This window comes from Chroicocephalus ridibundus, chromosome 4 (genome assembly GCF_963924245.1).
Source record: "Chroicocephalus ridibundus chromosome 4, bChrRid1.1, whole genome shotgun sequence".
Taxonomy (NCBI): Eukaryota; Metazoa; Chordata; class Aves; order Charadriiformes; family Laridae; genus Chroicocephalus; species Chroicocephalus ridibundus.
The window spans coordinates 84,986,264-84,999,311 of NC_086287.1; the positions used below are offsets into that span (position 1 = coordinate 84,986,264).

General features: G+C 43.5%; 1 protein-coding gene across 3 annotated transcripts in view; it reads right to left on the reverse strand.

Annotated features, from left to right (window-relative positions):
* Positions 1-13,048, reverse strand: part of WTIP (WT1 interacting protein) — an 84,728-nt gene that overhangs the window by 41,315 nt on the left and 30,365 nt on the right. For 2 of the 3 annotated variants that reach the window (XM_063334606.1, XM_063334607.1), the window contains exons 2-3: positions 11,687-11,788; positions 132-217 (exon numbers count right to left, since the gene is read on the reverse strand). In XM_063334606.1, coding sequence (XP_063190676.1) covers positions 132-217; positions 11,687-11,788 — 188 coding nt within the window. The remainder of the gene's footprint in view (positions 1-131; positions 218-11,686; positions 11,789-13,048) is intronic. The other variant, XM_063334604.1, reaches the window with a different exon arrangement.

Here is a 13,048-nt window from a genome sequence, read left to right on the forward strand (position 1 = left end):
TTTCAGGAAATGAGATATTTATTGGAAGGGGAAAAAAAATTATTTCTGGCTAAGATCAAATTTACTGCGTTTCTTCCTGTGCTGTGTTTTGAGGGAGTGAAGAGTGGTTGGGAACAAAAGCTCTTCCCTACCTGAGTTAAAACGAAGCTAAAGTTTCCTGAGAAGTCCAAGGATAGGAGGAAACATCCACTGCTGGCAAGTAACTCTGGAAAGTGACCTGTAGAAGTCAATTTACCAGAAAGAAGCTGGTCATTCTATAACAGCAAGTTTATAAGCAAGCAAAACATTCAGCCCATGTCAAATACCAGGGGTCACCAAAGCACTTTCCTTGGTGCCCAAGGACAGCCCACTGCAGCTATAATCAGCCAATCCTCCCGAGTCCCGTCATTTAAATGAGAAAAAATTTATGGTTGTTTATGTAGGCTTCGTGCCAAGCCTGTTTCTCTGATAAGCTTCTCTGGTGCATTTGTGTCTCACATCCGATTTAGAGTCCTCTGAATACTGGAGACAGCATTCCATGGATACTTAAAATAAATTAAAAACACAACGTTGGGCTTGGACAGAGGAATGGGAACGTTATTCACGTGGCCCAGGCACTAAGGGCTCTGGGGAGTGGTGCTGGGAAAGTAGTCTTCTTAAAATCTTACATTGGTCTGTGTATTTAATGACATATAATCCTCAAAATGGTCCTCCATAAACTGTAAATATGCATTATTTGAGCATGTAATTATTTTCAGTAGCATGCTGCAGCAGCTGTATGGTTTGGCTGCCAGACACTGCAAGTGTTTCCTCCAGCAAATGCATCTATTTGTGATATAACATTTATTTAATAATTTACAGAACTCTCACTTCTCCAGTACTTTGACCTCAGGTTCTCCAAATAATTTCAAAATATTAATGAAATCAGCACAGTATCACTCATGTGAGGTTGGTGAGAAGAATTCCCTCACAGAATGGTTTGGGTTGGAAGGGGCCTTAAAGATCATCTAGTTCCAACCCCCCTGCCCTAGGCAGGGACACCTCCCACTAGACCAGGCTGCTCAATGCACCATCCAGCCTCTCCTTGAACACCTCCAGGCATGGGGCATTAACAACTTCCCTGGACAACCTGTTCCAGTGCCTCACCACCCGTACCATAAAGAATTTCTTCCTGATATCCAATCTAAATCTACCCTCTTTCAGTTTGAAGCCATTACCCCGTGTCCTATCATTACATTCCCTGATAAAGAGTCCCTCCCCATCCTTCCTGTAGGCCCCCTTTAGGTACTGAAAGGCCGCTATAAGGTCTCCTTGGAGCCTTCTCTTCTCCGGGCTGAACAACCCCAACTCTCTCAGCCTGTCCTCATAGCATAGGTGCTCCAGCCTTTTGATCATCTTCGTGGCCCTTCGCTGGATCCATTTCAACAGGTCCATGTCCTTCTTGTCTTGAGGACTCCACATGGGCAAAGCCAGGCAGGCAAAGCGATCTGCCCAAGGTGACAAGGAAGCCCGTAGCAAGGGGAGTAAAACCCCATCCTCCGACTCACAGGGCTGGATTTACCCCTTCATGACCAACAACCTATCGATCCTCTCAACTTAGAATTTTTTCTCTGTTGTTTGCTGAGATCCTCTGCCAGAAGCAAGCCTGAAAGACAGAATGCCAGAGTCTGCTGCCACTGTTTATTTTATGAATGCAAAGACACACTTTACCAAAAAAAGATCTTTTGTTTTGTACACAGCAAGATTCTTATGGGAAACAGCTTTTCTAGACCCACAAGAAGTCACAGCACCCTTAAGGTGAAGAATGGCAGTGGAAACCTTTTATCTGTAAAACTAATAAGACAAAAACCCAGGCTGCTTTCTGGTGTGAAACATCAATGAGTTCTCAGGCCATACAGACATCTCTCCCTTGAAACAAGCAGTAAACAGGAATTATTAAGGATGAGTCAGTAACCTAACCTGGATAGGAGGCATGGATGACATGCAAAGCATGAGAGTCCTTTTGTTAGACAGCACATGAGGATGAAGGCAACAGAAGCAGGAAAACCAGATTTCCACTGCACACCGTGTCCTCTGCTAAGAGCTCCTTTCCTGGTTCGGCAGGACTTGCAGTGAGGGGTGGTGGGTGGCCAGAGGGGAGAGGAGAGGTCCTGCCGCTGCGCTGCAGTGTCACCAGGGGAAAGGACAGCAAGATGTCCAGGACTGGAGACAGCAGGAAAACAGGTAACAGGAATAAGAACAGAAAACTATTCCCATGTAGAAGTACATGGGAAGTTTGGAAAAGGAGCTTTGCTGGTGAGGAAGGTCACACTGAAGTTTCCACGGCTGCAAAGCAATATAATCTTGCCTCCTTAGTGAGGGGATGATGAGCTGCCAGCAGGCTGGAGTCTTTAGACCCTGGGAACTCAGGGGTCCAGAAAAAGCCTATGATATGCGTAACAAGTCAAAACGGGAAAGGACGAGGGTACAGCAAGGTTTTAAACAACACTAAGGGCAAGGAGGAAAGCTCACTGTTTTCTGGAGAAAAAGGTACTGACATGCAGTAAAGATCTTTACTAAGAAATCCAATGTGCTCATTTGAAATGAGTAACAAAAGATGCCCCCGCAGAAATAACAATAAAGTCTGGATTCTTCAGTAACAGAGCAGGCACAAGCCAAAGCAAATACAGGAAGAAAAAAAGGAAGGAGAAAAAGTCAAGGGAGATGGAAAGCTGGCCTTCCCTTCTCCACGGAAGGTGCATCAGAGACAAAAAGTTCAATCCCTCCATCACACCAGGAAAAGAATCAGGTAATGGTGGCCCACTGACCACTTTGGGTCAGTCCAGAGCAGTAACGGTGAGATCCACATATCCAAGGGGTAGGACAAAGGAAAGACAGAAATTCAGTCAAATGATAGGAGAGTATCCAGGTGACACATGTCTAGAGGGGAAGCTAAACACATGAGCATGGACACGTTCATGTACATGGACAGGTTTGTGTGTGAGGACCAAATTTACTGAGATAGGCACTGGAAAAGAAATGATCAGTTGGTTGTGGGAGGAATAACTGATTTACTGAGTGCTGAAGCGATGAAGGACAAAACTGATGAACTGGCACGTGTGGAGGTAGACTTGACTTACTGTTGAAGAAGTGATGATTATCTATATTAAATTAGAAATCATTTCCAAGAGCTATGGCATTCGCTGGTCTAGTTTTCAGATGAGTAAAGGATCAAGGACATCACTAAAGCACTGACTGGGCACTTTGCAAAATATATAGGGACAACAAATACCAGAAACTTCGATCATTAAAATTACAAGAAGCCACCTCTGTGCATCTCCTGTTATTCATTTTCTTCTTCACTTTTTTCCTTCCACCTGTTTTTCCCTTTGTTTTTTAGGTAATACTTAAAAATTACAGAACCTGGAAATAGGAAACAGAAACATCTGTTGATAATGTCAGTGACTTGCCTGGGCTCTGTTCTGGATTATCTACATTTCTTCCCCTTTGAGAGATGAACTCAACAGCAGCCCAAGGGAATCTATTTCTCTTGGAGAAACTGAGATGTGTTCCAAGAAAACATTTTTGTTTCTTGTCTTCTTGGGGAAGACAAGAAAGAGGAGAAAAAAAGAGCAGAAGGGAAAGACGAAAAAAATGCACAAGAGATGTGGGTTTCAAACTAGAACAATCGAGACCTGTAGATAATAGATGCTGATAAGGAAACAGGGGAATTTTTGCAAATCTTGTTACACTAAACAATAGGTGGCATTCCAAACACACAAAACTATTCAAGGAAGTGATTAGGTTCTCTGTGGTTTTTACAGAGAAATAAAAACCAGAGGCAGTAACCCTGTTAATTAGAGTATATTTTTTGTACTTTATGTGTTTTCCAACCCCCGAAAGGATCACAGGTGCTGTCAGTGATTGGTTCCACATTATGAATACAAAAATATTGTGGGAGGAATACATCTATGGTCAGTCAATCAACATAGAGAAAAGTTTCCATCATTAGTTGCCAGGCAACCCCCACCAATTAAAATAACCATCAAAAGCCATGCATTTCATGCTGGAATAATTAATAGCAGAATGCAATTACTACCTTTCAAAGAAATAAGAAGACAGAGACAAACCACCAGCCAACTATTCATTGCAGGCCCTCTGATAATCAGAAATAGGGAATGGAAGTGTTTTCCATTTCTCTGTCAGCCAGTTACCTACCAACACCACCTTTCCCTGGGGGTCAGCCTCCAGAAATACCAGCACTAGCTGATAAAGCAGCCCTCAGGGAAGAGTGATACTCTGTATTGAGACCTGCCCCCCCAACCAAAAAAGAACTTTAAGCATACGCATCTTCAAGCATCTGAGGTGTCCCCATGGCAGTAATGCTCAGGACTGGGCCAGTCAGATGAGCCACCTTTAAAAAACTCTCCTAGAGTTGAACTAACTTCATTTAAAGTAGTCACAGAATTTAAAACCTTTCATGGTGTAACATCTAGTAGTATCGTCTGTAGAAGGGACACAGTCAATGCACTGGTCTGAAGTCAAGCACACCAATGAGTGCCCTGCTGTACTAGAACTAGCTGGGACAACAATGCAGAGAAACTACTAAATACCTCCTAAAATATAAAAAACAACTAAATACATTCTAAATAAAGGAGAGTTTCCTGTGTTAGCCCCATCTCAAATATTTCTGATTATCCTTTTCCCATCCCATCCTTTTTTGTTTTTCTAAAGCCTGGAATATTATCAAACTAACCACGGATCAAGATAAAGGAAACATTTTTCTACCAATCGGTACCCGAAGGTACTTGGGCTGTTACATGGGCTGGTATCCAAGTTTGACTTTTAATTACCAGAAGACAAGATTACATTCCTTTGCTGAGACTCATTGATGGTTCACAGTCTTGCGCAAGGTGAACCCGAAGGTCTGAAGCCAGCTGTCATCTCTACCACCCGACTCCTCTTTTTAAAGCCAGCAACTCCCTTTCCATGAGTTCTGCATTAACGGGTTCGTCTGGGACTGCCGTTGCAGACATACCTGAAATAGCTTTTAACTATCTGTCTTGATAGGTGTTAAAACGGAAAGCGTGGGGCTAAGCACAGGCCGTAACTATCCCAAAGACGCAGAATGACTAGGGCAAAATTCTGCATTCCTGCAGCAACGCTGGAAGTTCTCTCAACTGCACGTCTGCACAAACCACAGCTTCAGCAGCACATGCCACAAGTCCCTCGGTCCTTGTTCCCAACCAAACTCACACCTCTCCAAAGCGCTCAGCTTTTCCCGTGACTCACACTCAAAGTAACTGCCCCACGCGCAGTGTGTCCAGACCTACTGCCAGCTCCAGTTGTGGCTTGGAAACCACCAAACATTCAGGTGGCCACAAATTCAATGAGAGCGCAGGGTCTGAGTCAGGGGTGAGTAACCATCGCAGTTATGTGAGTTGAGGGCGTCCAGCTCTCACGCTCCAGCCCACGGGGGTCGGGGAGGAATGTTCCCACACGCACAGCACTGAATCACCCACCGGCTCGGCATCCCCCCAGCACCAGGTATTAGCCAACAGCTCTGGCAGGATTACAGACCAAAAATACCAAAATTCCAGTCTGCTCCAGTCCGACCGTATGTGGTTAGAAAATGGCAGGGAAAAGTGCGCAAGGACATTAGCGACCCAGCAGACTTTCACTGCACAGAGATGTACCCCCGGCAGCAAGACTCAGTAGCTCCACTCCCTTAAGTGCTCTTGCTGTGCTTCCTTGGTGCTTAGAAGAGCTGCATGAGGCCATGGCAGGCAGATGAACAGATACCGAACCCACAACTAAGTCACCTAAAAGTCAGCCCGAGGCACCAACGAGTTAAAAACCACTGACACGCACACACATACTTGTACCACTGCAATCACCAACTCTGACTCTAGTAAACACACAGCACAGAGCTCGCAGATCTGACACTGAGTTTTGGTTTATTCTGCGTGAAAATCACATTCACAGAGAATTTAATTTAAGGCTACTGGCAGTGTGCAATTTGGATGCAGTGACTCATGCCAAACTTATAAATATGCTGTGGGGACAGAACAAATATGAATTGAAAATGAAGCTTCCACTGGGAATTTGGGTATTTTAAAAACTCACCAACTGTTGATAAATATACACTGAAGGGACATAGCTCCCTTAAGATGTCCTGTTCCTTACCGCCACCAAGAGCAAACAAAGGTTCAACCCAGGGCAGCAAATACGTAAAAGACCATTTCCAGTGTCACAAAGAACTTCTCCCAACAAGCCAGGACATGAGCAACCTCCTATTAATAGACACCCACATACAGTAGCACTGAGTGGCCTCAGTCTGGAGGGAGATGTTCTCTCCAAGACAAGCGTAAAGGCAGGTTGTGTCCACAACCATGAACCAACTCCCCTTTCACATCAGTGGGAGAGTATGGGCTAATTCGGGGTAACAATACCGACTGCTACGGTTGTCCCACTTGCACCTTTTGAACTGGCCGTGCTGCCAGCCCTCACTGTGATCCTGCTCTTAGAGGCTTGTAGCAATGACCTTGTGAAGTCTGGACAAAGGCTGGTGGCAGCAGCAGTGCAAGTAATGAACTGCACCGCGATACCTTTACGAGCTGTCCCTTGAAATGAAACTGCTGTATGAAATCCCCTGCAAATGCTCCAGACTGATCAATAGCTACCAGGTAAGAAATGAGCCGCATGCCTTTGGGATTATACTGTTTGCTTTAGGCTTCTGATTGATCTTGCGGTGATTTCCTGTGCCTTAAAACCAGTGGCAAAAGTGCAAATTAAAGACGAATGGCATGCTCAAACATTTGCCTTCACGTAAGAGAGCAGAACGTGTCCCTGGGTTTTATGGTGAAATATGTCTAAGCTTTGAGAGTATAGAGACTCCAAACCCTCAGCTCTGCAAAGCTCATTCCCTGACCATCCCCTGCACCCGCAGAGCAACACATAACAAAGCAATACTCCTCGCTGTAAAGATTTATCTTGCCGCAGCTTCTACAATCATTGCCACTGGATTAACATTTTCAGCCTGAAAAGGATGCTGTGGATGGCATTATGATCTGTGAATGGGAGGCAACTGGCAAGTTATCTTCTGTAATGACTATCAAATAGAGCCCATCAATTCCTGTAACTGATCACCTGCACTCAGAGCACACAAGCGATCTGGCGTTATTGCAATTATTCTTCAAGAAATCCTGTCATGCTCTGAAACACTACCAAGAGGGATTAGATGATGAGCTTTTCAGGCAGACATTTTTCAGCTCTTGTCTTCCGTAAGCAAAATCTGCAACTGAACTCCTGCCAAAACTAGAATTTTACACTTAACAGAAGGGACAGTGTATGTTGTTGCCCAAACTCATCTCTGTTATTTAAGATTCAGCAAAGCACGCTTACATATGAGTAATATAACTTATTTAAGCACACGTCCAAGTGTTTTGCTGAATCAAGGCCTAAAAGAGGTTCCACTGGTGTTAGGGCTGAGAGAGGATTTGAATCTACATTTAAAAACCATCCTAACAAGCTTCAGTTGTTTTCTCTAAGAGATTGCGGATAAAGATCTACATTGAACTATTCGATCCCAAGGAAACCAGATCGCTTTGGCTTTTACATTACTCAAAGAGAATTATCCAGCCTCTGAAAAAAGCTGTCTGAGGAGCATGGCTTTTTGCAGAAGGCAACAGGGGTTTACACAGAGACGTAACAAAAATTAACCGACAGAGCAAAGTTCTGAGACGCTGGACTTGCTCAGTTACGGGAGCAAGGCTCGACTATCCAAAGCCCACTGAGCACATTAAAGAGGGAGAAATGCAGCATTCTGTTTTAAAACATAAAATGTGCCTGTTAGGTAGGTCATTTACTTTTCCTTTCCATTCTGCTTCTGACCTCAGCTCACTGGCAGGATTTCCTTTTTCCTGTACAACTCTGAATCAACAGATTATTGAGTTTTATCCCAAATTTGCCAGAACCTAGGAAGACAAAGAAGAGATTTTAATGAAGAGATTTACCATTTCAGCATTTTACCAAAACATCTAAAGGAGACAGAAGTCTCCTGTTTATTTACTATATCTCTGAAATAATTCCTCATCCTTCTGTGTTCATGTTCTCAAGAGCTCTCCACCATCACTGCAGAAGAGCCCTGAGAATCCATCCTTGCATCCTCACACTTCTACACTGGTAAGGCTGGAGGTGCCTACATCTGTAAGTGTATTTTAAGTTTTCCTCTTAACTACAAGCACCACAAAGCTCCCAGCAATGGTGTGATATATGACGGTGGGAGCCGAACAAGACAGCAATGGGACAAGCTCTGTCTGCTCCCTGGAAGGCACAGGGTGGCCCATTCCACCACACGCTGCCCTTTTCAGCCAGGGCACCCTGACAGATGGCACTCGGCCCTGAAACCAAAGTGAAACTCGGAGAAGTGCCCAAGAAAGGACTCTGACTCGGGCAGACTCTCCTACGGAGGGTCTCTTCCCACTTCTCTGCACAACTGCACTTGTCTCTGCAGAGCTGGAAACACTCACTGCCGAGTGCTGAAACGAGGCCCTTGGAGGCTCCATCACTCATTATCACATTTCAGCCCGAGGGGTCTCCAAACCACGACTTTTCCCAAGGGTTTGAAATACTTATTTATTTTTTATTTTCTAATTGTAGCTGGTTAAATATTGGGCCCTTATCTAAATCAGATGTCTGCAGGTACTGAATTTTTCTTCTTCAGTTACTGCCTTCTACTTCTAGACACATTATATTAAAAGTAAGACTGATAACTGCTGGAGGAGAGTTTGGATCTTCCTTGTTATTTGGGGAAAAAAGAGGCAAATAAGAAAGCCAAGCTTGCACTCTTAATCTCGGATTTCCAAGTACACATAGGAAGCAGTGCACAGGAACTGTTTTAGGCAAAGGGTACAAAGGTACTTCTCCACTGTCCTGTCAAAGGCTCAGAAGGAGCGTCTGTCCGTGTGCTGTGACCTCAAGGTCACTAACGATCACCCAGTTACCTATGTATTGAATCTAAAAGCTTGGCTCAACTTAAAACACTTTCCAAAGGGACATTTGGTCTTAATTTGAAAACAAAGAAGAACAGAGAATCTGCCACTTCTCTCACTATTTTGTTCCAGCAGTTAATCATCCTCATTGTATAAAAACTGTCTTTGATTTCCTATTTGAATTGTGTAATTTCAGCCTCCAGAAAAGATCTCTCTTGTGTTTGTCTCTAATATGTGTGAGACCACTTTCTAATGCTGTTTTCTGGTAAAAGTATTTACGAGCTCCAGCCATGTGTCCCTCCCATCGTTCCTGATACTCATAATACAAAGGGCTCTCATGATTAGCTTTTCTCCAAGCTTTGATCATCTATGTAATTCCTTTTGGACCCTCTCCAGTTTTCCCTCATCTCTTTAAAGGTGGGCATCAAAACTAGAGCGCAGAATTCTCACCTGGGTCCCACCAATGCCACACCGAAGGCAAAACGAACTCCCTGTTCATAAACTACAGTACTGGGAGAAGCGTGTGTTTGATTGCTTGTACAAGATGTCCTGTAAAGCCTCTTTATCAGCACACTCCAGGATGCAATTCCCACAGACAGGACCTGCATTCCTTGTTCACAAAGTCTGGATCTACTGGCACTGCCCTGAATCACTCTGGTTTTTCCAAGGACTGCATAGCCCCAAATAAAGTGGGAAACCAAAGAGTTAATGCAACACCCCCTTTCCAGCTATGCTCATTTTGATAGGATTTGGGAGCTAAGGTGAGAGGAAAAGCTCTGCTTTTGACTCATGGTTGCATGTAGCTGAACCTGAGCTTTGACCAAGGTTTTTACCTGCACTCAAGCAGTACTGCCAAATTAGCAATATAAAAAAGTCTCCACACATTCCCCTTCCGATGGGATTGTATCAGCGGTTGCAGACAGAAGAAAATCCAAGCCCTTCTTTGCTTGTGAAACTTCCTGGCAGACAATAGCTGGGCCCTCCAGCCCACCAGTGAGAAGCTCAGAGGACAACCTGGAGCACCGTTTCCTCGTGCGTGTGCGTGACTCACGGAAAGCTGTATGAATCACGAAATTCCACCGGCACTGCGAGGTGGGGCAAAACTACGCTCCGAATGGACACGTCTCAAGTTGCCCTACAGTAGGCGTACACTGGCCGCACGCACCTTGTCAGGACAGTCAGAAAAGCTTGTTGTGCTTTTGAATAATTAACTTGAGTTTGCATTTTGCCATTAAAATACGTTCCCCAGCCCTTATACATTCTTCTGAGGAACAGAGTGACCCGTGTACAGACCCCTGTAGTAACAAACACACATCCTGACTACTTAAAAAAACACACATCTACCCCAGAGAGGAAGCTGGAATTCACCCATGCAATTAGGTTAGGTTAATGCTGGCGATGAGCGCATAGATATTATCCGATATCGTATTTTGTAATCCTCTGCTAAGCAGGACGCTGTTCACTTTGGGAGCCAACAAAATAGCTACTCGCTCACTGTCAGACCTGAGCAAAGTCGAGAGCAACCCCTGAAGCTTTGAGATGAGCTTATTCTAGAACCTGGTAATGGTCCAGAGTCATTTATAAAGGTCACTAAATTCTACATACAGGCTGTAGGTTTCTTTAAACCAATATTTATCTGTGCAAATCTCAGGAGGAAAGACAACACTTCCCTTTCACAAGTGAACTTTACAATGGCCTTTTCATTACCAATTTCTTTGGTTCTATGCCAATATCTTTTACTCTTTTTCTAATCCTTAATTAATCCTTTTTATAAACAATTTACGCTCAGCATATTCTGCTCAGAGTAAATCTTTTGCTGTGTATATGTATCACAACAAGACCTTCAACATCCAGGCAAATATTTTCATATATTAGGAACATAAATAAATGTGCAGGTATATCAAGAAAAATTACCTGACTCCTGAAAACTGAGCTCTGGTACTTCCCTTGAACCCAGTGGTTGCGAGCTCTCAGCAGTTACAGACAAGACAGTGAGAAAGTTTTCAACTTAAGTTCACAATGCTTGACTTAAGGCAAACACTTCCGAAAGTGCTGCCCTGAATTTTCCGAGTCACATTTCCCTGGCAAAGCCATGACTTCCCCAAATCACATACACAATGCATCACTTTCAGACGCTTTCAGATTAAAAGAGAAACTGAAAAATGTCCTGAGAATGGCAAGGAGGAGACAGTGATTTACCTGCAAGTTTTCCTCTACAAAAATAAAATACTATAATAGCTTAAGGTGTTTCAACATGCAGTTTCTATTTGTTCTTACCACGTTCAAACCTAAGAGAACAATTTTTGAGCAGTATGTATACACAGAGATGACAAATGCTTGACTAGAGTTGTATTTGCAAATAGAAAGCGAGGGGGAAGTACGGGTTTAGCTGCCCAAATTTTACTGTTTTTCTGTAAAAATGATAAATGCATGTTACAGTTTCATAAACACAAGTGATCTAAAGTACGTAGTGCTTATAACAGCCAGGTTGAAGCCATTCTGTAAACGCAGCCCTTAAAACAACCACATACTACTTTTCTGGGCTGTTGCTTAAGAAAATACCATTGAACGCTTACAGATGGCAAATAAAAAACAACTTTTGAAGCTGGTGTCTTGCATGGGAATTTTGCCTGAGGAAGCAGGCAAGATGAGGTCTCACTTTGTACGCTGGTTGCCAAAGGAATATATATTACAAAAGGAAGCCACTTAATAAGGCTACGATAGATCTGACTTACCACAAGAGCAGCATGTGAAGCAGTTGGTATGGTAGAGGTTACCCATTGCTTGGCAAGCCTGGCTCGCTCCATACACACCTTTTCCACATTTTATACAAATACCTACAAAGCAGAAAGAGAATGAAAGTTAGAATCCTGTACAGCTCCTAAAAACAGCTCCAGGCCATTGATTCACACCACTCACAATACCCCCCCATCAGGCTCGAAATCAATGAGCTACTCAGCCTGAATAGATTCAAGTACCCAAGACTGCAACAGGCAGCTTGAGTGAAACAAATGCATGGAAACTAACCCAAAATAAAAGCGGGGGAAGCTTCTGGTGGTGTTTCAATGCACGGAGATGGAGGCTGGCTAAAGACAGAAATCCAAAGGAGGCAAGTGCAATGAGAGAGCACAGAAAATCTGCAAACTCCCTGGAAATAACTGTTTGCCCAAGAAATAATCTAGTGAGACCTTCACAACTAGGTGCTCCACCACATTACATCCAATAATCACTAATAAAACAACAATTCAGTCCAAAACCAAAAGACTTCTCTTGGCCCCTCTCCAGTGACGCAACATCAACAGCATTGGTCCGTGGTGGAAGCTAAGCGGTACCAGGAAAATCAGTCTGTCAGTCACATTTAATAATTGTTTAACTTTCCATAAACACTACTATTTAACCCCATAAACTTAATCTGGCACTTTACAAAACAGAAGAGCCTATGCATTTATTTCTATCTACGCATAACCTCTCTATACTCAAACCAGGGCAGGGAGATAATTCCAGAATCACTTTGCTTCTGTGTCCCCATGGGAAGGAAACAAAATGCTGGAGAATCCATGTCCGTCTGTCACAGGACATGGATGTTTTTCTGAGATGTCCATTGGTCTTTATTTGATTGTACATCTCAAGTCAAGGCTGTGTGATTCTGAAAACACTACAATAGAAAATAAAATTTGATATTTTTGCCCCCTACAACTCTATAATGAAGCTGCCGTGCTCCGTGTACTGTTTGAAGCCCTATTTCTACAAATGCATGCACAAGGCTCAGCATTAATCATCAGCATCAACAAAACTGCTAATATACTTAAGAGTCTAGGAACTTGAGAACTACAAAACTGGGCTTTAATCATCCAGAATTCTCCCCTGCTGTGCTGTGAACATTTTATACACACAAACACACAGAAAATACAAATGCAAGCTGCTGGGGGGGGAATCAGCATATTATGAACTGGTAGAAACTTTAGCAGCAGAAAGAATGAAGTGAAGCTAACAAAGCGCTTGGTGTCTTGGTTCAGTATCCATAAGTTCTGCTTTTATTCGCTCCCCGTACAGGAACCGTCTGAAGCCACCAAGCCTTGGGGACAGCAGTGCCGCCT